The sequence below is a fragment of the Moschus berezovskii genome, chromosome 8 (genome assembly GCF_049115385.1).
Source record: "Moschus berezovskii isolate FMDL1 chromosome 8, NW_MosBer_1.0, whole genome shotgun sequence".
NCBI classification, from domain to species: Eukaryota; Metazoa; Chordata; class Mammalia; order Artiodactyla; family Moschidae; genus Moschus; species Moschus berezovskii.
Genome location: NC_142467.1, coordinates 92,900,666 through 92,923,744, shown reverse-complemented (window position 1 = coordinate 92,923,744; position 23,079 = coordinate 92,900,666). Strand labels below are relative to the sequence as shown.

The following is a 23,079-nucleotide window of genomic DNA, read 5'->3' as shown; positions in this document are numbered from 1 at the left end:
TATCTCAGAACAACTAAGCCGGTGAGACACAACTATGGACCCTGTGCTCTAGAGCCTGAGAGCCACGACTGCTGAAGCCGAATGCCCGAAAGCCCACGAGAGGCCGCTGCAACGAGAAGCCCGCGCACAGCAACAGACGGCAGCCCTCACTCGAGGAAACCGGAGGAAAGCTCAGGCAGCAATGAAGACCTAGCTCGGCCAGAAATAAAGAATTTTGAAATGGTTAAAATATTAACTAATAAGTAAAAAGGACTTCCCTGGCAGTCCAGTGGTTAAAACTCTGGGCTTCCACTGCAGGAGGCATGGGTTCGATCCCTGGTCAGGGAAGCTCTGCATGCCCTGTAGTGTGGGGGAAAAAAACAAAACAGTTATGGGGACCAGAAGTTCAAGATCAAGGGCTTGGTCAGGACTGCTTCCTTCGGAGGCTGTGAGTCTGTTCCATCTCTCTGAGCTCTCCCAGTTTCTGGGGGATCTCCCAGCCCTCTGCAACCTTCCTTGATTTGAACAAGCATCACTGCATCTCCACCTTCACGGTTACATGACATTCCTGTGCCTGTGTGTATTTCCAAATTTCCCCTTTTTTATTAGGTCATGGGTTGTATTATACTGGGAACCACCCTGCTCCAATTGTGACTCATCTTAACTCATTACATCTGTAATGATTCCATCTCCAAATAAGGTGACATTTGAGGTCCTGGGGATTAGGACTTTCACCTGGGAAGGTTGGGGGGCACAAAGCAAAACACAACACACACACACACACACACACACGGGTGTGAATGCACTCCTATAAGGAATGTAAGCTCACATCCTGCTTTTTTTTTTTTTTTGCCACACCAAGAAGCATGTGGGATTTTAGTTCCCTGACCAGGGAGTGAGCCTGTGCCCCCCTGCAGTGGAAGCCTGCAGTCTCACCCACTGGACAGCCAGCGGAGTCCCACAGCTTGCTTCCTGTGATCATATGATCAATCACGCCGTGAACATCCTCTGTAAACTCTTGAGTCCGCAGCCTTTGGCCCAGTGGCTTTATATGTGAAGCCCAGAGCCCTGCTTCTGGGGCTAAGTAATTTTCCACAGCAGGACCTCATCACCGCCTGTGGAACGAGCTCTGGCAACTTCTGGTCCTTCCTCATACGACTGTATTGCCGCCTTTGTTTCAAACGTTCCGAACAAGCTGTCTGGACCCCTTTTCCAGCGTAGCTAGGAAAACTTGAAGTTACGCGTGGTGCCTCCCACCGCCGCCCTCCAAGCCCCGCCTCTTTGGCTTGATCGACAAGGGAGGCGTTGGGGCGGGGTTACGGTTTGAGGGGCTTTTTGTTTTGCGGGGCTGAGCTGTGCAGCATGCGGGATCTTAGTTCCTCGACCAGGGACAGAACCCGTACTCCCTACAATGGAAGCAGAGTCAACCACTGGACAACCAGAGACGTCATCCCCCTAATCCACGCCTCCGCGTTTACTCTTTTAATACTTATTTGCCAGCACCGGGCGGTTCAATTTCTCTCCATCCCCAGGTAGGATCAGGATGCGGTCGGCGCTCTCGTGATATCCCCGTCTTCCTTAGGCTCTTTTACAGAGTGAATTTAATTCAGGGGATTGCTGTCGTGAGCAATGAAGGGCCAAGGAGGCAAAAGCAAAACGCAGAGGCAACCGCTGTCGGAAGGAAGGGGTGTGGGGACGGGGTCTCAGTCCTTTGGGGAGCGGACCCCCCTACACACACACACATCGCTGCTGCTGGACCCTCCTGGGCTCAGGGAGACAGCGCTGAGGCCCACCTCTGTGACTTGGGCAATTTTCCAAACACTGTGCCTCAGTTTCCCCCACCGCAAAGTGGGCTAATAAGCATGTCTGCCTGTATGAGGTTGTGGGAAGTATTTAACAAGTTTAATTCAAGCGCAGTGCTCGCGACCAGGCGTGGCTGGTCAGTGCTCCATAAAGCATTGATTACTCCTGTCCACGGAGACTGAAGTCTCTGGTGCAGAGAATTTTCTAGTGTCGTGGTTTCCACCCATTCAGCGCCCCTCCCACCCCCACCCAGGGGTCTGAGGTCTAGAGACATTTTTGGTTGTCATGTCTGGGGTGAGTGGGGCTGCTCCTAGCATCTACCCGGTGAAGGCCAGAAGTGCTGTCATGCCCAGGACAGCCCCCACCACAAAGAACAATCCAGTGCCAAGTGAAAGCAGTGAACAGGATTGGGAAACCCTGTTCAAGGGCCCAGGAAGTACTCTATCTCCCTGATCCCCCTAAGGTCTCCCAACAACTCTAATCAGAGTTGCTCCTCTTCCCTGGTGGCTCAGTGGTAAAGAATCTGCCTACATTGCAGGAGCTGCAGGAAATGGGGGCCGATCCCTGGGTCAAGAAGATACCCTGGAGGAGGACATGGCAACGCACTCCTGTATTCTTGCCTGGAGAATCCCATGGACAGAGGAGCCTGGCAGGCTCAATGAGTCGGACACGACTGAGCATCATACACACTCTCACCTCCATTTTATAGAAAGGGGAAACTATGACCCCATAGCTTGCACAAAACTGCCTGGTTTGGTCTTGGCTGTGGGCCCTGGGATGTAAGGAAATATTTTTTGAGTGTTGGAACCTTCCCCACCCTGAGTGTCCGCCCACCCCCCATCCATTTTGACCTAAGAAGATCAAAGGTCAGAGAGGAGATCAAAGCAAGCACCTTCCTGATGCTGGATGGGGGCTGCCAGGTCATCCGATCTGCAGCTGGAGGAGGAGAGCCGCGGGTCTGGCGTCTGAGGCGGCTGTGGACGCTCTGGGGGCATCAAAGCATGTCTGAATCTCTCCTGAACACAAGCCTGTTTGTCCTTCCTTTTGTCCTACCCAAGGGCTCAGCATTTGATCTGTCCTTCCTGGCATCCCTTCCCCTAGGCATGGCCTTCTCTGATCTTCCCAGCAAATCTGACCCCATCCTCCTTATTAGGGGGCCCTACAACCCACTCAGTGTTCTTGCCTGGAGAATCCCAGGGACGGGGGGAGCCTGGTGGGCTTCCGTCTATGGGGTCACACAGAGTCAGACACGACTGAAGTAGCAGCACATGCCCCCCACTGGTATCCGCCCAGGCAGCTGAGGCCTGATTTGGGATAAACCACCTTCACCTCCATTCCCACCCCCACAGGGTGTTTTTTTTTTTGGCCGTGCTAGGCCTTTGTTGTTGCATGGGAACTTTCTCTAGTTGCTGTGCGTGGCCTTCTCATTGCAGTGGCTCCTGGGCTCCAGAGCATATGGGCTCAGTAGTTGTGGCACATCAACTTAGTTGCCCCATAACATGTGGGATCTTCCCAGACCAGGGATCAAACCCATGTCCCCTGTGTTGGCAGGCTGATTCTTAGCCACTGGATCACCAGGGAAGTCCCCCCATAGACTTTTTATCAGATTCTCCCCACCTTTTCAAAACTCTCCTGTGGCTCAGTAATGTCCCAACTCCTCTGACATTCTGTCATCCTTCCTGGTCTGATTCTTCCAGTCCCAGCACTGATCATGGGGGTTTGGAAGATGCAGCTCTGCCCTCACTTAGAACTAGGGGCTTCAGAATCTTTGAGACTGAGGCTGAGACCACATCCAGTGAGTGAATGAGTTCATTCATTAATTAATAAGTTCATGAATGAATGAATGACAATGCTTGGGGGCAGCTCCCTGGCTCCCCCAGCATCAGGTTCAGTTTTGTTCCGCTATTCCCACAGAGTCAACTTCCCTGGTGGCTCAGACAGAAAAGAATCTGCCTGCAATGCAGGAAACCGGGTTTGATCCCTGGGTGGGGAAGATCCCTTGGAGAAGGGCATGGCAACCCACTCCAGTATTCTTGCCTGGAGAATCCCATGGACAGAGGAGCCTGGTGGACTACAATCCATGAGGTCAGAAAGAATCGGACACGACTGAGCGACTAACAGTTGCCAGAGTCAGGGCCAAGAAGTACTGCTGCTGCTGCTAATTCGCTTCAGTCGTATCCAACTCTGTGAGACTCCAGAGACGGCAGCCCACCAGGCTCCGCTGTCCCTGGAATTCTCCAGGCAAGAATACTGGAGTGGGTTGCCGTTTCCTTCTCCAATGCTTGAAAGTGAAAAGTGAAAGTGAATTTGCTCAGTTGTGTCCAACCCTTAGCAACCCCATGGACTGTAGCCTACCAGGCTCCTCCATCCATGGGATTTTCCAGGCAAGAGTACTGGAGTGGGTTGCCATTGTCTTCTCCGAGAAGTACTAGCTTACTTCAATAGACCGAAAACCCAGAGATGAGAGATGTGTTGTTACTTCCACCAAACAGCCCCTCCTCCCACTGCTGGATCTGCCCCCAGGGGCTGCCAGGTTGATGCCTTGGGTTCCTGATCCACACAGGAGGCTGATAAAAGAGGGAAAACTCAACCATCTTCTACCCACCAGGTGAGACCTCTCCTGAAAGTGAATAATTAAAGATATTGGAAGTCACAGGGAATTCAGTTGGAGTCTTGAATCCACCTCTTGTCAGCTGCTTGCCCTCTGGCAAGGAATTTCTGTCTGAGCCTCAGTTTTCTCATCTGTAAAATGGGTGTGAAGTGTTGAGGTAAGAAAAAAGAGGAGGAATGCAAATAAAAAGCTTAGGCTAATAGGGTTGTATTTATTTTTTATTTTATTTGTTTGGCAGTGCTACATGGCATGTGGGATATTCCCTCAACCAAGGATTGAACGCATGCCCCCTGCAGTGGAGCTTCTCAGGTGGCTCAGTGTTAAAGAATCTGCCTGCCAATGCAGAAGACTCAGGAAACTTGGGTTCGATCCCTGGGTTGGGAAGATCCCCTGGAGGAGGAAATGGCAGCCTACTCATATATTCTTGCCTGAAAAATCCCATGGACAGAGGAGCCTGGCGGGCTACAGTCAACAGGGTCACAAAGAGTGGAACATGACTGAGCGACTGAGCACACCCCGGCAGTGGAAGTACTGAGTCTTAACCATTGGACCACCAGAGAAGTCCACTAGTAGTGTTAAAGTCGTCTTCTGGGGATTTCCCTGGTGGTCCAGTGGTTAAGATTTCCCACTTCTATGCAGGGAGCTCGAGTTCAATCCCTGTTGGAGAACCAAGATCCCACATGCCTCAGAGGGTGGCCAAAAGTAGAGAGAAAAAAAAAACCCAAATCGAAAGGAAGCAACCTTGGCTGGGAGGAAATGTGGTTCTCTGATCTCTCCTTATCTGTTTATCAGAGATCTGGGTCTACCCCTATCTCCTCTCTTTTTCTACCAGGCTATCTCTCTTGAAGCCACTATTTCCCATTCACACCCATTTCAGCTCCTCTCCATGAAAAAATGTGTGTGGCAGTAGTTGGTCCTTATCAGTGTCAAAGTCTGGGCTGGGCACCCCTTGGCTTGCTTGAACCTCAAGTTTACCGCTTGCTTTTTCTTCTTTTTCCAGCATGAGGGATCCTAGTTCCCTGAGCAGGGGTCAAATCCACAACCTATGTAGTGGAAGCGCGGGGTCTTAACCACTGGACCACCAGGTAAGACCCCTGAACTTTAAGTTTATAAATGGGTTTCCCCCTGTTTCCCAGTTTCTGTCTGCATTTTTCTGCATTTCTGATTCTTTGCCTATATGTCCACTATTCAATCATTTGACAGATATTCCTTGAGTTCCTACTATGTGCCAGGCATCACTGGAGACAATCCAGAGACTGAGAGTGTATTCACAGGGCTCATGGTCCAGTGGGGAAGACAAAGGGTTACAGATGGGGCAGGATACTGTGGAACCCAGAGTAATAACTGAGTGGGGAGGAGAGGGTGCTGAAAAGGTTTTCTGGCTGAGAATATTAAGTGCTGATGCTTATATCCTTTTTTAAATATTTTATTTTATCTATTTAGCTGGGCCAGATCCTAGTTGTGGCATGCAGCATCTGATTCTATGATCAGGGATCAAACCCAGGCCCCCTGCATTGGGAGGGCGGAGTCTTAGCCACTGGACCACCAGGGAAGTCCCATGATGCTTAGATCCTTTTAAACATGCATTATACCCATTCTAGAGCCGGGGAGTCCCAGGAAGAGATGGGACTCTTCCCAGCAGGAGGAGCTCTGAGTGGATGGGGCTGGACCTGGATCCCGGCCTCTGGTGTCAGAGTGCAGGTTTTAAACCACTGCTGGTGGAGACCCGGAGGCTGGGGGGAACTGCACCAAATGCTTGGAGGAACTTGAAATTGTGTGTGCGATGACCCAATCGTGGAGAGGGGTGCGGGGGTGGGGGGTGGGGGGAGGCGTTGGAAGGAGGATGGAGAGGGGTCCAGAGCGCTGGCCTCAGAGTCGCATGCACCTGACTCACGATGAGCCCCAAGGCCGTGTCTCGCCTGTGATATTGGAGACTTGCTCCGCCTTCTGCTCTGCTGGGAGGAGAAAATCCACGTGGGCGCTTGGCACGGTCAGCGCTCATAAATGCCAGCTGTTGTTAATATTTTGATCATCCCCATTATCATTAATAACTAATTAATTAGAACTAATTTGTCCTCTCTGCGTCGGACTGGGTCTCTCCAGGCCAGGAAATCACCGGGCCCCAGGCGAGGTCGGACTCGGACCGCTCTTCCATCCACCCGCGTCCCCAGCCCACCCCGTCCTCCTTGGCCCACAAGAGGCCTCGTAAACTTGCGGGCAGACTGAAACGGCGTGGGTCTTAAGGCGCGTGTCTGATTAGAGGCACCCTTGGCGTCGTCCCCCACCTGCATGGGAGGGGGTCCGCAAACCAATGATAGGAACGGTGGGCGCTAGGACCCCGCAGCACCGGCGGGGCTGAACCCGCGGGCGCCCGGCGTCGAGAACCTATTTGCCCCCGGGCCACGCCCCCTCTTCGTGATGATTGGCTTGCCTTCTCCGGCGTGCGGCTTCGATTGGCGAGAGTGGACGCCACTCCCAAGATTCCCCGCCCCACCCGAGGTTGTCCCGGGTCCACCAGCACCGGAGCTGCAAAAGAGCTTGGCGGGGTGGAGCGGAGGAGAGAGGTGCCACGGGGAGAACTGGACGCGGACAGCCCGGCTCGGGTGTCCAGTCTGCCAGCGCCGGACGGACGGGCCGAGCCCGGAGCGCCGCCATGGGCCCGGGGCCCCCCGCGGCCGGGGCCGGAGCCGGAGCTGGAGCGCCCCCGCGACCGCTGTCCCTTGTCGCGCGGCTGAGCTACGCTGTGGGTCACTTCCTCAATGACCTGTGCGCGTCCATGTGGTTCACCTACCTGCTGCTCTACCTGCACTCGGTGCGCGCCTACAGCTCGCGCGGCGCCGGCCTACTGCTGCTGCTCGGCCAGGTGGCCGACGGGCTGTGCACACCCCTGGTGGGCTTCGAGGCTGACCGCGCCGCAGGCCGCTGCGCCCGCTTCGGCCCGCGCAAGGCCTGGCACCTGGTCGGTAAGCCCCTGTCCGGCCTCCCTCATCCGACTGCCGGCCCCTCTGTCCCACGCTCAGTCCTCTATCTGCCCAGCCCATGAGCCTTCCCATCGGTCCGCTTAACTGCTCTGTACCCTTTCTCTGTCTGTCTGTCTGATGGCTGCTGGGTGACCCGTGGAGCCTCCTCCATGTGACTCTGGGTGTGACCCTCTAGTGCTGTTTTTCTTCATCTGTCTGTCGCTCAGGGGCACCCTGACCCCTCTCTGGGTTGGATCTTCCTGCCAGTGCCTCCCCTGTCAGTCTGGTCTGGCCTGACTTCTCTCTGTCTATACGAGAGTGACCACCAATGACAGCTCTGAGTTAGGTTGCCTAGAACCCCGTGTCGCTCTCTGTCCCCCCAGTGCACTTTCTCCGTCTGTCTTCTGCCCCGTCTTGGGCAACCTGGCAATTGGTGACTTTGGGGAGCTGCTGACCTGGGAACTGGGTTGTGGGCTGGGTGAGCCAGAAAGGTCAGGGTCCTGTGCTTGTCCAGCTGATGGGATGGGGTTCTGCAGAGAAGGTTATGGGGTTACCCTGGGTTCCTTCTGGGGTAGTTGCCTGGACTAGAGGGCTGTCTGCGAGGGGAGGAGGTAGGTGTCACAGGGGCGGGAGTACCCTCCCCAGAGCACACCCCTGATAAGGCCCAGCTCCTGGAGTCCCTCCTCTGCCCGCCTGGACCCTGGGCCCTGAGATTAGCTGCAGGCCACTTTGTCTACTGTTCTCTCCCTGGCAGAAGTGCTAGCTGCATCCTGGCACTTGGGGCACGCCAGGCATTTCAGGAAGCAAAGCCAGGAATCCTGCCACTTATTAAGAGAATTCAGGGTGGCAGGTTTTCAAGAGCCAGGAGGGCCGACTAGTATCTCCCTGCCCCTGGGAACAGTGACTGAAAAGGCAGTTATTTGCCCCGGGCCCTTGGGAGTGACATATTTGCAAGGTTCAGCAGACCTCCAGGTTGCCTGCAGGTGGCCGGCATTGCTGTGTCTGCAATGGCTGGGGGCTGGATTTCAGGTTTCTTAGACACTGAGCACGCTCAGGCTGTTAGACAAGCAGCCAGGGAGGGGAGCAGGTAGAGGCAGGTGACTCAGACCGCAGACTGAGGTGTCCCTCCGCGGGCTCACATTGGGATTGCTTACAGAGCCGAACCCACAATCTTGAATGCAATTTTGTTCATAATAGTTGGGTAGACTTGTTGACACACACACCAAAAAGGTTGTTCCTGGGCCAAAGAGGTGTGAAGACTCTTTTTGTTTTCTGGGATGGACAGATGAGACCCTTCTAAGGAGATGGAGCCTGCAGTGGGTAGGTGGCCCTGGCAGTGGATGCTGCCTGTGCAAAGGCCCTGAGATGGTACCTAGTAGCAGCCCTGACTTCCCCTTTTGTAATCAGAGGACTGAGCTTCAGTGAGGGTCTCACCTGACCCCAAACCAAAATCTAAGTCCCCTAAACTGAAGGCTTTGTGTTTAGGCAAAACAGGTGTGGGGCATGGGTGCCCCAGCCAGATATCCTACACCCTCCCCCTGCCTTGGGGTTAGCACATAGGAAGATCCAGGAAGATGTGTGCGGAGAGGAAGCCAGGGTGGCCCCTTGTGAGGCCTGATAAGGTGACTTGAATGAAGGTCACCTTGGCCACAGTGCCCACTTCCACTCTATTTTGCCCCTGAATCTATGGGTAGTGGGGATGGACTCGATGTTCACCTTAATGAGCATCAGGGCTCCCCTTCTAGCCCACGGAGGACCCAGAGAGCAAGACATGGATACTCCTGTGGGGTCCAGGCTGGGGCAGGTGGGTAGACTGGACTTCATAAGGAAGAAGCAGAGCACTGGAGGGGGCATTAGCTTTGGGGTTTTGGAGGATGAATAGGAGTGTGTGCTTATGGGGTGGCATTCCAAGTAGTTGAAACAGCATTTGCAAAGGTGTGAAGTCTCATGGCTTTGAAGTTGCTCAGACAGGAAGTGGCTCAGAGTAGTAGGAGCTCCCAGGTTCACACATTAACTCTTAATCCTCACATCCATCTTGTGGGGTATTTTCATTAGCTCCCTTTTCTGGAGGCAAAGGCCCAGAGATGTAAAGTCACTTGCCCAAAGTCCCGCTGCCAGGCAGCCTGGGGCGTTGACAATGGTTAACTACCTGAGCAGTGGCAGGGTAGAGTCCGGCCACGGCAGCACATTCTTCTGACCAGAGTCTGCAGTTCCTGTCTGGCCCTGAGTGGCCACCAGACCTCCAGGCATCTGCCCGGGGTGCCCCTCCCAGGCACCAGTTCCAGAGAAATAGCAAGGGTGATTTTGGTTTCAGTTCCCAATCCCTGGACTGTGGGGGCGGGCCCAGGGTCTGGGGGATGAGGTCACCTCCAGAGCCGAGCCAGGACAGGAAAGAGGAAGAACAGAAGTCTGACTCCAGGCCCTCCGGGGATGGGAGGAGAAGGGAGGAGGGCCAGACTCTTAGTTCCATAGCTCACTCTGTGGGCCTCAGTTTCCTCATCAGGAAATGGGGTTAATAATAACATGTACTGCTTTGGGCTGTAAACAGAGGCCACTGTTATTATTCACTCATTGAAAAGATCTTGGTGTGCCAGGCTCTATAATGGGTGCCAGGGACACAGAAGTGACTTGGAGAGACCTGTTATCCACCCTCAGATAGACAGACAGACAGACGAAGAATTCCTGTGAGTGCTAAGGGACGGGAAGAAGAGAAAGCAGAGTTCAGACAGTGTCAGGGTGGGGAGGGGACTGCTGGCAATGGAGCTGGTGGGCGGGGGAGCTTTTTGGAGAAGGTGACATTTGAGTTGAGTCCCAAGGGATGGAGAGGAGTGGGTCTTGCTCAGATCTTAGGGAGAAGCATTCCAGGCAGAAGGCACAGATGGTGCAAAGGCCCTGGGGCAGGAGGAACAGCTAGAGGCCTCAGTACCTGGAGCAGAGTGAGCTGAGGGGAGAAAGGGGGAGGAGGGGAGGGCAGGGAGAGTACGGGGCAGGTCGGGCAGGGCCTTTGAGGCCTCGAGAAGGACCTGTGCTTGTTCTGAGGAATTAGGGTATTTTTCCAGGAAGAGGCCCCCTCATGGGCTGATGGGGACACTAGGGTTCAGTGAGGGCAGGGTCCAACCAGCCCTACCCAGCGTCACCTGGTAGGAACTGGGAGGAAAAGTCCTTCTTGGTGGGGAGGCAGAAAGGGGAAGTGGTGGGCACTTCCCCAGGGGACCCCGCAGCGCTCTTTCAACCTGCTGCATGGCCTCAAGCTGTGCTTCAGTTTCTCGAGCTGTCACCTAGGGGGCAAGCTTGGGGAGTCCTGAACTGGCATGGGACCCCGCATTCCTGCCCCTCATCACCTGATGCTGCCCCCTCGTGGGTACGGCATGTGACCTGCTCTGTGTGTTTCCCCGCCACACACAAGGGGCAGGTAGCCTGGATGGGGAGGCCCAGCTCCTCTGTCCTGTTTGGGTGTATGTCCTCAGGGGGACCCCTAGATCTCTCTGCCTTAGTTTCCCTATCTGTCACAGGGCTGTAAGCCCAGGGAACCCTGGGCCTCTGACCCTCACTCACTGTGTAACCTTGTCTGTGTCTGGGTTTTGGCCCCACCCAGTCGCCTGGGGAGCCCAGGGCCAGCGTGGGAAGGCTCTGCAATGTGCCCTCCCCACTCTGCTTGTCCACAGGCACCGTCTGTGTCCTGCTGTCCTTCCCCTTCATCTTTAGCCCCTGCCTGGGCTGCGGGGCTGCCACGCCTGAGTGGGCCGCCCTCCTCTACTACGGGCCCTTCATTGTGATCTTCCAGTTCGGCTGGGCTGCTACACAAATCGCCCACCTCAGCCTCATCCCAGAGCTTGTCACCAGCGACCACGAGAAGGTGGAGCTCACAGCTCTGAGGTACCACCTTTGGGGCGGGGCAGGGCAGGGTGGGGCAGGGGGCCCAGGGCAACCTACCACTTCTGAGCTCTGCTTGGCTGGCTCTGGGTCTCAGCCCCAGAATGGACATCCGTCAATCAGTGTATCATTCAGCTGTTGCTGAGTAACAAATAGCACCACATCAGCAGCTTCAGACAGCACATATGGACTGCCTCACAGTTCTGGCAGGTGAGGAGTCTGGCTTAGCTTAGCTGGGTTCTCAGCTTCAGGCTTGAGGCTGCAGTTGAGGTGTTGGCTGAGTTTTCGGGTCCCTCTGCCCCAATTACGTTGTCATCATTTGCTGTGTTTGCTTCCTTTTAGAAGTCCTGGGGTTTGCTGCTTCTTTGTGGCCAGCATGAGAGTCTCTGATCTCAGGGACAGTGTGAGCCTTCTTTCTGAGGGTCACTTGATTAGGTCAGGCCCACCCAGGATGTGCTCAGTCACTCAGTCGTGTCCAGCTCTTTGTGACCCCATGAACTGTAGCCCACCAGACGCCTCTGTCCATGGGATTTTCCAGGCGAGAATACTGGAGTGGGTTGCCATTTCCTTCTCCAGGAATCCCACCAAGGATAGTCTGTCTTAATTACATCTGCAAAATCCCTTGATCTTTGCCTTAGGATGTTACCTTAACAAGGCCTGACATCCCATTGTATTCATAGGTTCCGCGAGGGGAGGAGGTTAGCCGGAGAGGAAGCAGGGCAGGGAGATCTCCGGGCATCTTAACATCCTGCCTGTCACATGGGGGTACAGCTGGCCCCCAGCTCATCCACTGACTTGCTTAAAAGTGGGGATTCTAGGTGTGGTAGTAGCAGGAGTCCTTTAGAACATTTGCTGTGTGTGAGCACAGCAGACCATCTTTCATTCTCATGACAAGCCCGGGAGGTTGATTGACATGTGCCCAGGGAGAGGGTTTGAGCAGAGCGGGGCCTGTGTCAGGGGAACGGGGATCAGGAGGTGACTGTTAGGCAGGAGGGATTTTGCTCCTGCAGGTGGCCGTTCAGGCATGAACGCTGGTCATGAGGCCCCGCCTGTCCGCGACCCAGTTCCCCATTAGGGCTGGGAGCTGCAGGCACTAACGGCATCAGGGGATTGCCCAATGACTGGGGCCCCCAAAGGCCCCAGCTGAGGGGGGCGGGCTGGGCTCATAGAAGTCAAGCGCTGGGTGCTTTCTACCCACAAGAGCTTTACCAAGCCTGCCTCGTGACTGGGGTGTTCTTGTTTTCACTTTCAGAAAGGGAAACAGAATCCCAGTGAGACCCAGAGGCTCCTTATCTGGTGAGGCCCTGGGGTACAGGGCTCAGGGGCTACAGGCAGGTGCGGGCCTGGGTGACTCTGCCCAGCTGAAGCCCAGGGTTTCTGAGTACCTCAGCTTCTCAGGTCTCTGGGTTGCAGCCCTGACTCGGCCCTGCTTCGTGGACTCTCTGCACTCCGGGCTCTGGGCAGGCAGGACCTTGTGGTGGAGTCTTGGTTCAGAGCAGGAAGTCTGATAATGTGGAGGCTGGGGAAACTGAGGCCAGCAGAAGCTTTCCGGGGACTACCCGATGTGTTGGTGGCTGACATCATGTGGCCAGGACCTCCCCAGGCATGGCCAGCATCTCTGACTGGGTGACCGCCTGGGAAGGAAGCGGTTGTGTGGCTTCTGGGTGGCCTCTCTGAGGCCTGACTGTCGCACAGGTATGCCTTCACTGTGGTGGCCAACATCACCGTCTATGGAGCTGCCTGGCTTCTTCTACACCTGCAGGGCTCTCCCCACACTGGCCCCGCCGAGGATGTCAGCGACCAACTGGGGGTCCAGGATGTGCCAGTGTTCCGGGTGAGCTGGTGGGGCCGGGAGGGGTGCTCCCAAGGTCCTGAACTCAGGGTTGGGGCCCAGTGTCACTGCTGACCCCTCTCCTACCTGGTCCCCAGAACCTCTCCCTGCTGGTGGTGGGTGTCGGAGCTGTCTTCTCACTGCTGTTCCACCTGGGCACCAGGGAGGGGCGCCGGCGGCAGGTGGAGGAGCCCGGTGAACACAGCCCTCTGTTGGCTCCCTCTACCGCCCAGCCCTTGCTGCTCTGGAAACACTGGCTTCGGGAGCCAGCCTTTTATCAGGTATGACAGCAGGGAGAAGGGGGTCAAACAAGGTTGGGGTTGATGCTCCTTCCCCACCAGGGCCCTCACTGTGCGGGGCTGCAGGCAGAGGTGGCAGACACTAGAGCAAATGTACCCCTTCCCCAGTCTACACCCAGGACAGACATTACTGATAGGTCCCTGCCATCTTCTCCACCTGACCAGCTAGGCAGTCACTACTAATGGTCAGCTGCCAGCTGCAGGGTGGCAAGCTGCAGGGTGACTCATCCTGACTTGCCACCCTGCCCCCCGGCCCCATGCTCCCTCTGTGTGTTCCTAGGTTGGCCTGCTGTACATGAGCACGAGGCTTATTGTGAACCTGTCCCAGACGTACATAGCCATGTACCTCACCTACTCCCTCCACCTGCCCAAGGTGAGCCGGGTGGGCAGGCTGGGGCAGGCGTCCCTGAGCCTGCTGAGCCAGGCCTGATGTGCTTGCGCCCTCTCCACCCCACAGAGGTTCATCGCCACCATCCCGCTGGTGATGTACCTTAGCGGTCTCTGTTCCTCCTTCCTCATGAAGCCAGTGAACAAGTGCATTGGGAGGAATGTGAGTGGGCAGGTGGGGAGGGGGGTTCCCCCAGAACCTGGGCAACTCTGGACAGGGCACCCACATGAACCCCAGGATGGGAAATGAGTTGTAGAACCTGGGCTTTGAGCACCCTGTGACCACCCATAGCCCTCTAGAGGTCAGGAGTGGGGGTGGCGGGTATGATTGAGAAACCAAACACTTCACTTGATTTCCTTTATTAACTCGTGTTGAGACATGAGTAGCCACCAGTCTCTAGTGGCAGCCACGACAGACAGCTTAGCAGTAGAACATGCGCTCCATGGATCACTTAGTATCAGCAGGCTCAGAACCTTGGAATTCTCCAAGGTCAGAGCTGGGGGCTCCTTAGGGATGACCCAACTCAGTCCTCTTGTTTGCTGGGGCTTGGGGCCGGATTGGAGACCAGAAAGGGCTGGTGTCCGGCTCAGGCCTGCCTAATGAGGTGGGCCTGACGCCGGGCTGGGTGCTCTGCAGATGACCTACTTCATGGGCCTCCTGGTGATCCTGGCCTTTGCAGCCTGGGTGGCGCTGGCAGAGGAGCTGGGCGTGGCTGTGTATGTGGCGGCTGTGTTGCTGGGCATGGGCTGTGCCACCATCCTGGTCACCTCTTTGGCCATGACAGCTGACCTCATTGGCCCTCACACGGTAGGGCTGCCGAGTGGGGCCAAGTCAAGGTTGGGGACCAGGGCCGAGGCCTGGGGTGCTGACCCCGCTGCCTGTGTCCCCCCAGCACAGTGGAGCCTTCGTGTACGGCGCCATGAGTTTCTCGGACAAGGTAGCCAATGGGCTGGCAGTTATGGCCATCCAGAGCCTGCACCCCTGCTCGTGAGTACCCCATCCAGGCGTTGTCATGTCTAGTAAGGTATGCCAAGCCTGTGCTGTATGCCAGGCACCGCCCACAGTTCTATGGATTCCATGACTGACAAGATCCCAACACGGTGGTGGCCTTAGAGTCAGGGAGATCAGGTTATTCCCCACTTCCAGCACCCATTTATTCAGAGTGGACAGTGTGTCCTGTGCTGGGTGCTGACGACACAAAGATGGGTTGGGTGACGGGAGTGGACAGGGCAGTGGGGAAGCCTGGAATCCCTGTCATTCAGACCCTTAGACCTTAGGGTTCCAGGCACATTAATATCCCATGAATAAATGTGTATGAGGGCGTGAAGGACACCACTTAGGAAGGCCTGACTAGGGCAAGAGGTCAGGAAGGGCTTCCTTGAGGTGACATGGGATCCGAGACCTGGGGGATGTCAGGGATTTCTAGGTAAATGGAGAGGAAGAGCCTGTGCAAAGGCCCTGGGGCAGGCAGGCCTGGTGTGTTGAAAGAACAGTGGAGAAGGCCTGGGTGTCTGGAGAGTGAGGAGGCCAGGGCAGGGAGGGGATGGCACAAGTCATGCAGGGGCAACATCAGGAGGATGACTGCAGGGGTTGGGGGCTGGGGTGGGGGTGGCTCAGAGCCCTATGGGCAGACTAGTGGAGGGCCTGACTCATTTGCTCCCTGCGCCCTCTAGTGGCTGCTGGAAGGACAGATGGGGCAGTGAAGGTGGGAACATCCGGAGGGGACTAGGGTGTAGGGTGGTGCTGGGCTGGAATGGGTTGGGGCTCCCAAGGGAGGGCAAATGGGGAGTCTGGGATAGACTTTGAAGGCAGAGATGACCTTACTGGGCGAGGTGTCAGCTGCTGGAGGGGATAAGGGGGTGGACGGTGACCCCTGGCCCTGGCCTGAGTGCCGGGAAAGCTTGGGCACCAGCTGAGAGGAGCAGGAGGTCCAGCCTGGGGCAGAAGGTGCCTTGTGAGAGCTCTCACTCCCTCTTGCCCCTCCCCAGCTTGGAGCTCTGCTGCAAAGCCTGTGTGGCTTTCTACCACTGGGTGATGGTGGTCGTGACAGGCGGTGTGGGCGTGGCCGCCACCCTGGCTCTGTGCAGTCTCCTGGTCTGGCCCATCCGCCTTCGGAGATGTGAGTCGTAGGCACCCCCACCCCACAAAAGCCCCAACCAGTCCTGGGTGGTGGTAGGTCTGGGACAGCAGGGCCAGAACTGGCTGGCCCATCCCCCCAACCCCACTTCCACCCCTTCTCTTGCAGGGGACCCTGGAGCCTAGCCCTGACCCCACCCCATGGTCCCTTGCCCTTTGTAAATTAACCTCGACTGTGAACATCTGATGCCCAGAGGTCTGGAGCAGCCCCTCCGCTCCCTCCCCTGCGTTGTCCTGTCTCTGCTTGGCTGTGGGTAGAGGTCAGGATGGGTGAAGTCCCAGCAGCTTATCCCTGCTGGGGTAAGGGGAGGATACCGAGCTGGCGGGATTCTTGTGGTTGGTGTACTCCAGTGTCAACTCTGACCCACCCCACACGGTTGGATGATGGGGGTGCTTTGTGTTATGTGGGGCCAGATATGAGGGTCCTGGGCCCAGGAGCTGCATGGAGCTCAGCCCTGACCAGCCAAGGGTTTTCCGGGTGCGGCAAGGTCCTGGAGGACAGAGCTGTCACTGAGCCTGCCAGGAGCTGCAACCTCGGGGTTGGGGGGCCGGGCCCAAACCTTGGCCGTGGAGGCAGCGAGGCTCAGCGTGCCTGGCTGGGGTCCCGAGTGCAGTCCCTGGCGTCCAGGCCACTGCTGACCATGAATAAAGAGCTGCCTGGGGCCAGGACTGTGGTGCCTTGGCGATTTGCCTGGGGCCCGGGGCGGGGCCGGAGTGGGCGTCTGTCTGCCTCTGCCTCGAGCTTGGTCACCAGGGTCTCCCTTTATCTGACTGCCCCCAGACCCCGGCCCCAGAGGTGGACGGACGCCCAGGCGGGTGGGAGTGGTGGCGCCTGCGCCCCTGCACAGCCGCGTCGGGCAGCAGCACGGTATTTATCAGTGATTGGGTGTATAGACGGGCGGGGGCCGCTGGTTGGTGGCGGGACAGTATGGTTCCAGGCCCCACTGCCGGTAGTTCTGGGCGGTGTAGCGCGGGCGCTGGGGCGCTGACAGGTACCGCACGTAGTCAGATGCCCGCCATAGCGGTTCCACCCCAAAACGGTGCCTGTTGATGGCTGCGGGGCGGGGCCAGGACCCGGGTCACGGCTGGCCCCGCCCCCGGGCGGTCCCGCCTCGAGCCCCGCCCCCTGTCCCCGGCCTCACCGAATTCTTTGCCCCTGATGGGCCTGTCCTTCCACAGCACGCTTCCCCACCGAGTGCTGGGGTCTGTGTACTGGGCGGGGATGATGGGGTCGTACCAGGCCGTCTCTCGCAGACGCTGGGTGTAGGCTGCGGGGTGGGGGTTGGGGTCAGCTCCGCACCTCCGGCCCCACCTGTTTTCCAGGCCTGGGGACGGTGGGGCAAGGTAGGGCCGGGAGGGGACGGGCGCTCACCCGAGGGCAGGCTGCGCTCCCAGTGGCCATAGCACCCGTGCCAGCGGCCATAAGCCTCACGGTACGGGCTGTCCGGAGCCCGCGGGAGCGTGTACCAGGCTTCCCGGGAGTCCGAGTTGGTCAGGCCCGTGTACCACAGCTGGCCGGCCGCATCGCGTCCCATGGGCGTGTACTTCCAGCGCGTGGCCTGCTTGATGACCGGAGTCCAGCGGGGCCCCTCCTGGGACAGGTAGTCATCGCTGTGGGCGGGGGGCGGGAGGAGAGAGACTGAGCTTGCAGCACCCCCCGGGCCTCTCTGTCCTTTGGTGGCATCCGGGTGCAAGCACAGAGGCCCGGCCAGAAGTGCGGGAGGCTGCCCCCTGTAGCCTCTCCTCTTTACCCCATCCTCCCCGATCCCCAGGAGCCTCTTAAATGATTCTTCCCCTTTTCTGCTTTCCTTGCCTCTACTAAGTACCTTGTTCAACCTCACAGATCTATAGGCCCTTTCCTCCAGGAAGCCACCCTGGCCTGGGAGCCATGGGCTGGGGATCCAGGGAAAGTGTGTGGAGGGGCCCAGGCTCCCTGGAAGTGCCCTCACCATTCCTCCAAGTCCCCAGCAGCACCTAGGCGCTAAGACTGGCTCACATTTAAAGAAACATCTATGCCTCCTGTTCCAGGGGCCTCTGGTACCAGAGCCTCTCCCAGGCTGAGCACCTCAGGAGGGCTTCCCGGAGGAGGAGCTAACAGTGATGTGAAGCGAACAGCTCGTGCAAAGTTCGTGGGGCAGCGGGGGAAGATGTAAGAACTAAGGCTGGCAGAGCGGAGGGAAGTAGAAATATACTGATGGTGACACTAAAACCTCAAGGAGGCGTCATTAAAATTAAAGCTCCCCTTCCAGACATCCTGGCAGCACCACTACTCGAGGGACAGAGGTGGGCACGTGTGGTGACCTGGCAATATAGCTCCAGGGACATGGGTGCCCCAGGGAATGAGGCTGTGACCCCAAGATGGTGCCAGCAGGGCTGCTGACTAAACCATCTCCTATGTGCCTGCTTGGGGTTCTCACCCCTGCAGGGCGAACCAGAAAGAGAAGAGCGTGGCCTGCTGTGTCTGGGGCACAGGTCTTGGGAAGTGGCCATGGGCTGGGTTTGCTGCTTGCAAGGAGGAGAGTTGCAGGACCCTCTGATGGGCCCTACCCTTTTGAGCTACAAAATGAACTGAAACCACAAAGTGCACGTGGTTTGTAGAAAGGAATTTAAACAGTCTAAAACAACACACAATGAAAGTGTGTGTGTCAATTATTACCTCAAAAAATAAAATCATTGCATTACAGCTTAAAGAAAAATGTTTGTTTCCTAATAAATGAAGCCTTCTCGGTCTAGAATCGAGAGACCTACTGGCATTTAAATAAATGTGTTGTGCTTAGTTGCTCAGTCGTGTCTGACTCTGTGACCCCATGGACTATAGCTCGCCAGGCTCTTCTGTCCATGGGGTTCTCCAAGGCAAGAATATTGGAGTGGGTTGCCATGCCCTCCAGGGAATCTTCCTAACCCAGGGATGGAACCCAGGTCTCTTGCATTGCAGGTGTATTCTTTACCACCTCAGTCACCAGGGAAGCCAGCGTTTAAATAAAGCACTGAAAAAAGTCCATCTCCCATCCCAGCTGCCAGCCCTGACCCCCTCCCTGTCCCCCCAACCCTCACTGCTGTCCTGTACTTGGTGCTGTCCATCCCCTCGCAGCAGCAGTGACTGCACGCACCTGTGTCCCACTGTACACCTGCAGGACCCTGCTTCAAGTGAGGTGGCACAGCTTTTCTTAATTTTCTTGGAACTGTAGCCCAAGGTGCTCGCTCCTTTTTTTGTAAAGCTGCATAGTATTCCATTGTAGTCTATTAATGATTAATGGATCCTCTAGTGGGTTGAAGTGTCCCCCAAGTTCCTGTCCACCTGGAATCTCAGAATGTGACTTTATTTGGAGATATGGTCTTAGCAGATATAACTCTAGTGGGCGGGGCTTCCCTGGGGGCTCAGTGGTAAAGAATCCACCTGTGCCAATGTAGAAGACATGTGTGCGATCCCTGGTCCAGAAAGATCCTACATGCTGTGAGGCAACTAAAGCCCGTGTGCCTACTGAGACTGTGCCTTCAAGCCCAGGAATCCCAACTAATAAATCTGCTGTAATGAGAAGCCCGTGCAGCAACAAAGACCCAGCACAGTCCAAAAAAGGGTCACGCTGGGTCAGGGAGGCCCTAACATGACCCTGATGCAGACTCCCAGTAAGGCAGGGGATCTGGACAGGCAGGGGAGGTCACATGATGTAGAGGCAGTGTGGGTGATGCCTTTTCAAGCCAAGGGACGCCACAGACTGCCCACACCCCCAGAGCACAGAGGGTCAGGGGACAGGCGCCCCCTCGTGGCCTCAAGAGGCCCCAACCCTGCAGACAGACAGCTTGGTCTTGGACTTCCGGCCCCCGGAGAGGGGAGAGGGTGTATTCTGTGCCCCTTGTGGAGACTGGTCCAGCAGCGTGGGGTTCACAGGACCCTCTGCTCTGCCAGCTGTGTGTGCACACGCGTGAGCACGTGCACGCTGTTTGTTGTGCAGGCATGAAACACCATGTGACCTGCACCAACTCCTGCCAGGTCCTGAGCTAGGCACAGGTGGGTGGGGATGGGTGCAGGGAGCAGCCAGGTTAGGACAGGGGAGCCTTTATGGAAGACTGAGGCTGGTGGGAAGCAAACCCGGGGAGCGGCACAGGGCAGCACATGCTCACCTGTACAGAGGTGGAGGGAAATCCACTTCCAGGGTCCCCCGGGGGACATAGGGCCAGGCAGCCTGCCGCCTCAGGTTCTGCATGTCTGCCTCTGCGTGCTTGGGGGCTCCTGCCTCCAAGTCCTGTGGGGCCATTGTTGACAGCGACAAAGGCCACCCCAGTGTCCTGGCAACAGCTGGGCCTACTGGCCCCCATCCAAGCCACTGCCTCCCTCCCTCAGGAGAGGGGCCCATGGTGGAGCTTCCAGGTGGGGCCGGCCTGGGGCTTGGTCCACCAGCCTCTTCTCTTTCCCCCAACACCCCCTCAGGGGCATCTTGGAACAGAACCAACTTTCTGAATTTCCCTTCCAGTCTCAGCTCCCCTCCTCCCCGCATCCAGTCCTTTACCCAGTTTGAGAGTCTGCACACGTCTGTTCACAACAGCACACGCCACCACAGGCAGAGAAGAAGCAACCAAACACCCACCAACGGCAGAACAGAAACCCCAAGCAGGGTCCCTCCACGCTGGGGAGCATTTCTCAGCACAGGATGGATGGACACACTGACGCGACCCTGAGGACACGACACCCAGTGAGAAGCAGGACACACAGGGTTGATTCCACTGATGGGAAATGTACAGAGCAGGCCTATCCACAAAGAGTGGGTTTCTGGTTGTCAGGGGCTGGGGAGGGGGGAGCGGGGGTGACTGATAGGGATGGGGCTGCTTTTCAGGGATGAAAAGTTCTGGAACTGAACAGTGATAATAGTAGCACAACACAGTATACATACTAAACACATACTGAATTATACACCTTGATATGTTACGCACATGTCAACACACGCAAAAAGATTAGCCAATCTAGAACCTGGCTGTCTTTTACCATCTCCAGTGGCTTGTGGGCGTAGTCCTGCCAGCACCTGCCAGGGCACAACTTCCTCCCTGGCCCCTTCCTACCTGTGTCCAGGTCTCCACACAGCAACCTGGTCCTGTTCCACTTCCCGGGGGGTAAAAGCCTAAATCCTCTCCTCGGCCCACTAGGCCCTGCCTGACCTCCCCAGTCCCCTCCCTTCCTCGCCCCCCGCCCCGCCTTGCTCATTCTGCTCCACACACACAGGTCTCCTTCCTCTGTTCCTCCAACATGGTCCTGCCCCAGGGCCTTTGCACAGCTATGCCCTCAGCTTGGGGCACCACTTCAGCCTGGCTGTCTGTGCCCCACACTGGACCCTTGCTCCCACCTCAGCCCTGGGCTCAGAGCTGCCTCTTCCCAACACCCGCCACAATCATTTAACACTTTACTGCCCACTCACCTGCACGACAAAAGCTGCTCAAGGGCAGGTCTGGACTCTGGCCTCCCTCATCCCCGCTGCCTAGGATAGGGATCTTCACAGGATGTACCACCAGTCGTGGGCATCTGCTCACTGCAGGGGCCTCACCTCATTTCTTCTCAGGACCCTCTGGGGTCTCCACCTGGGGGCCCATCCAGTGTCGCAGCCCCTCCAGCCTGGCTGCTTTCCTCCCTGTCTCACCCTCAGCTGTCACTAACACCCTTCCCCTCTGTCAGTCTAGGAGCGATGGAAACAAGTCCTGCCCCCCTCCCCAGCGCCCCCCCAAGCCCAGGGGACTCAGCCAGCCCACCACCACCCCTGGGCCCACCCTCTCACTCCCACAGAACCTGCCACAAGCTGGGCTGCAAGGACTGGCATGGATCAGGGATCCAGGCATTCAGGAACACTGGCACTCCCTGTTGACCACCTGCAAGTGGCCTCCTCAGCCTGTCGCCACCTGCTTGTGACATTCAGGCTGCTCTGGGATTATGGTGAGTGCAGACCACCAGTGACAAAAATCGACAGACTAACAGCCCCACTGGGCAAGACCACGTGGTTGGCTCTCCCAGCAGCCGCCTACTCCCATGCCCAGCCCCACCACTGAATCGGAAAACAACACGGGCTTCATCATTTCTGCCCTGTCTGTGCCCTCAGGTGCGGGACCCACAAGCAGAGCCAGGGCGGGTGCGGTAGACACAGGATTGTTTTCTTATTAAAAGAAAAATGACTCAAACAAAAATAAGACCTGGACCAATGGGCATACACATGTCTATATACAGTCCCTCTGCTCCCTGCAAGCAGCTGGGGGCAGGCCCACCCTTCCCCAAGTTCAGCCACCCGCCCACCCTCTGAATGCTAGGGCTTTAAGAGCTGTGACCCCTGTCTTCCCCAGGGGTGGGGGCGGGTCACTGCTCCCTGCCAGCAAGCCTTAACATTTAGGGACCAATTTACAGAAACACAAAAACAAATCCAAAGGAAAGTCACAAATACGTATGTACACATGCACACGCTGGCTGCTGAGGGGCAAAGGTACTCAGAACCAAGAGCGGGGCTCCTGCGGGCCCACCCCACCCTGTCCATGCCCATCCACGTCCTCCCACCTCGGAAGGGGAGAGGGAGGCAGCTGCTCGGGCCCCTGGCCACACCTGCCTAGCCTCCCTCCTCCGTCTCCTCCAGGTGCAGCAGAAACACGGTGGAGCATGACAGGGAGGCGGGCCCAGAGCCAGGGGAAGCTCAAGAAGCTTCTGGGGGACCCTGGGGTGCCCCCTGCCCTGGCTGAAGGCGCAGAGAGGACCCACTAGGGTAGCCTGGAAGGAAGGGCTGGGAGGGCCAGGCACCCACAGGACCTGACCCTTGGGATCGATTCTGCCCTCAGGTTACCCTGACTGGTCACCCTGCAAGCGCCAAGAATCACAGTTGCCTGTGACCCCATGAGCAACAAGGAGGGCTCAGTTGGGGTGAACACATGACAGTGGACAGATCCCCCTAGAGTTCTCAGATAACAAGTCCACCTTGAGATGACCTCTGGCATGTAGCCTGCTTGGGGCCTGCTCCCAATGTCGTGCACTCAGAGTCAGCAGGGGGCGGCTGGGTCAGGGAGAGCAGAGGCGGCTGCAGAAAGACCTCTCAAGAGCGCACGTCCCTGTGATCCCTCCCGGATGACCGGCATGGTGTCCAGCTGTCCTGTGGCAGGCGTGGGTGGCAGCGGGCACATGCTTCCAGGCGTAGCATGCAGCCCTGATGAGGCAGTGGTGGTGACGGATGATGGAAGCG

General features: G+C 57.0%; 2 protein-coding genes across 6 annotated transcripts; one reads left to right on the top strand and one right to left on the bottom strand.

Moving 5' to 3' along the window:
• The first annotated feature begins 6,906 nt into the window (after window positions 1-6,906).
• Window positions 6,907-18,563, top strand: MFSD12 (major facilitator superfamily domain containing 12). Of its 4 annotated transcripts, none has more exons than XM_055429242.2 (10): window positions 6,909-7,356; window positions 11,019-11,229; window positions 12,922-13,060; window positions 13,156-13,338; window positions 13,637-13,729; window positions 13,814-13,906; window positions 14,381-14,551; window positions 14,637-14,731; window positions 15,733-15,863; window positions 17,909-18,563. In XM_055429242.2, the coding sequence occupies exons 1-10, from the start codon at window positions 7,047-7,049 to the stop codon at window positions 18,031-18,033; spliced, it is 1,551 nt and encodes a 516-aa protein (XP_055285217.2). In that variant the 5' UTR covers window positions 6,909-7,046; the 3' UTR covers window positions 18,034-18,563. The 4 variants fall into 4 exon arrangements, with proteins under 4 accessions (XP_055285215.2, XP_055285217.2, XP_055285216.2 ...); XM_055429243.2 differs by lacking the exon at window positions 17,909-18,563 and adding an exon at window positions 15,990-16,549 and having other exon boundaries at window positions 6,912-7,356; XM_055429240.2 differs by having other exon boundaries at window positions 6,907-7,356; window positions 14,381-14,731.
• TEKTIP1 (tektin bundle interacting protein 1) lies at window positions 16,644-23,050 on the bottom strand. Of its 2 annotated transcripts, XM_055429248.2 has the most exons (4): window positions 20,003-23,050; window positions 17,253-17,491; window positions 17,023-17,148; window positions 16,676-16,934 (listed from the first exon to the last, which is right to left on the bottom strand). In XM_055429248.2, the coding sequence occupies exons 1-4, from the start codon at window positions 20,374-20,376 to the stop codon at window positions 16,756-16,758; spliced, it is 918 nt and encodes a 305-aa protein (XP_055285223.2). In that variant the 5' UTR covers window positions 20,377-23,050; the 3' UTR covers window positions 16,676-16,755. The 2 variants fall into 2 exon arrangements, with proteins under 2 accessions (XP_055285222.2, XP_055285223.2); XM_055429247.2 differs by having other exon boundaries at window positions 16,644-16,934; window positions 17,023-17,491.
• Between the last annotated feature and the right edge of the window lie 29 nt (window positions 23,051-23,079).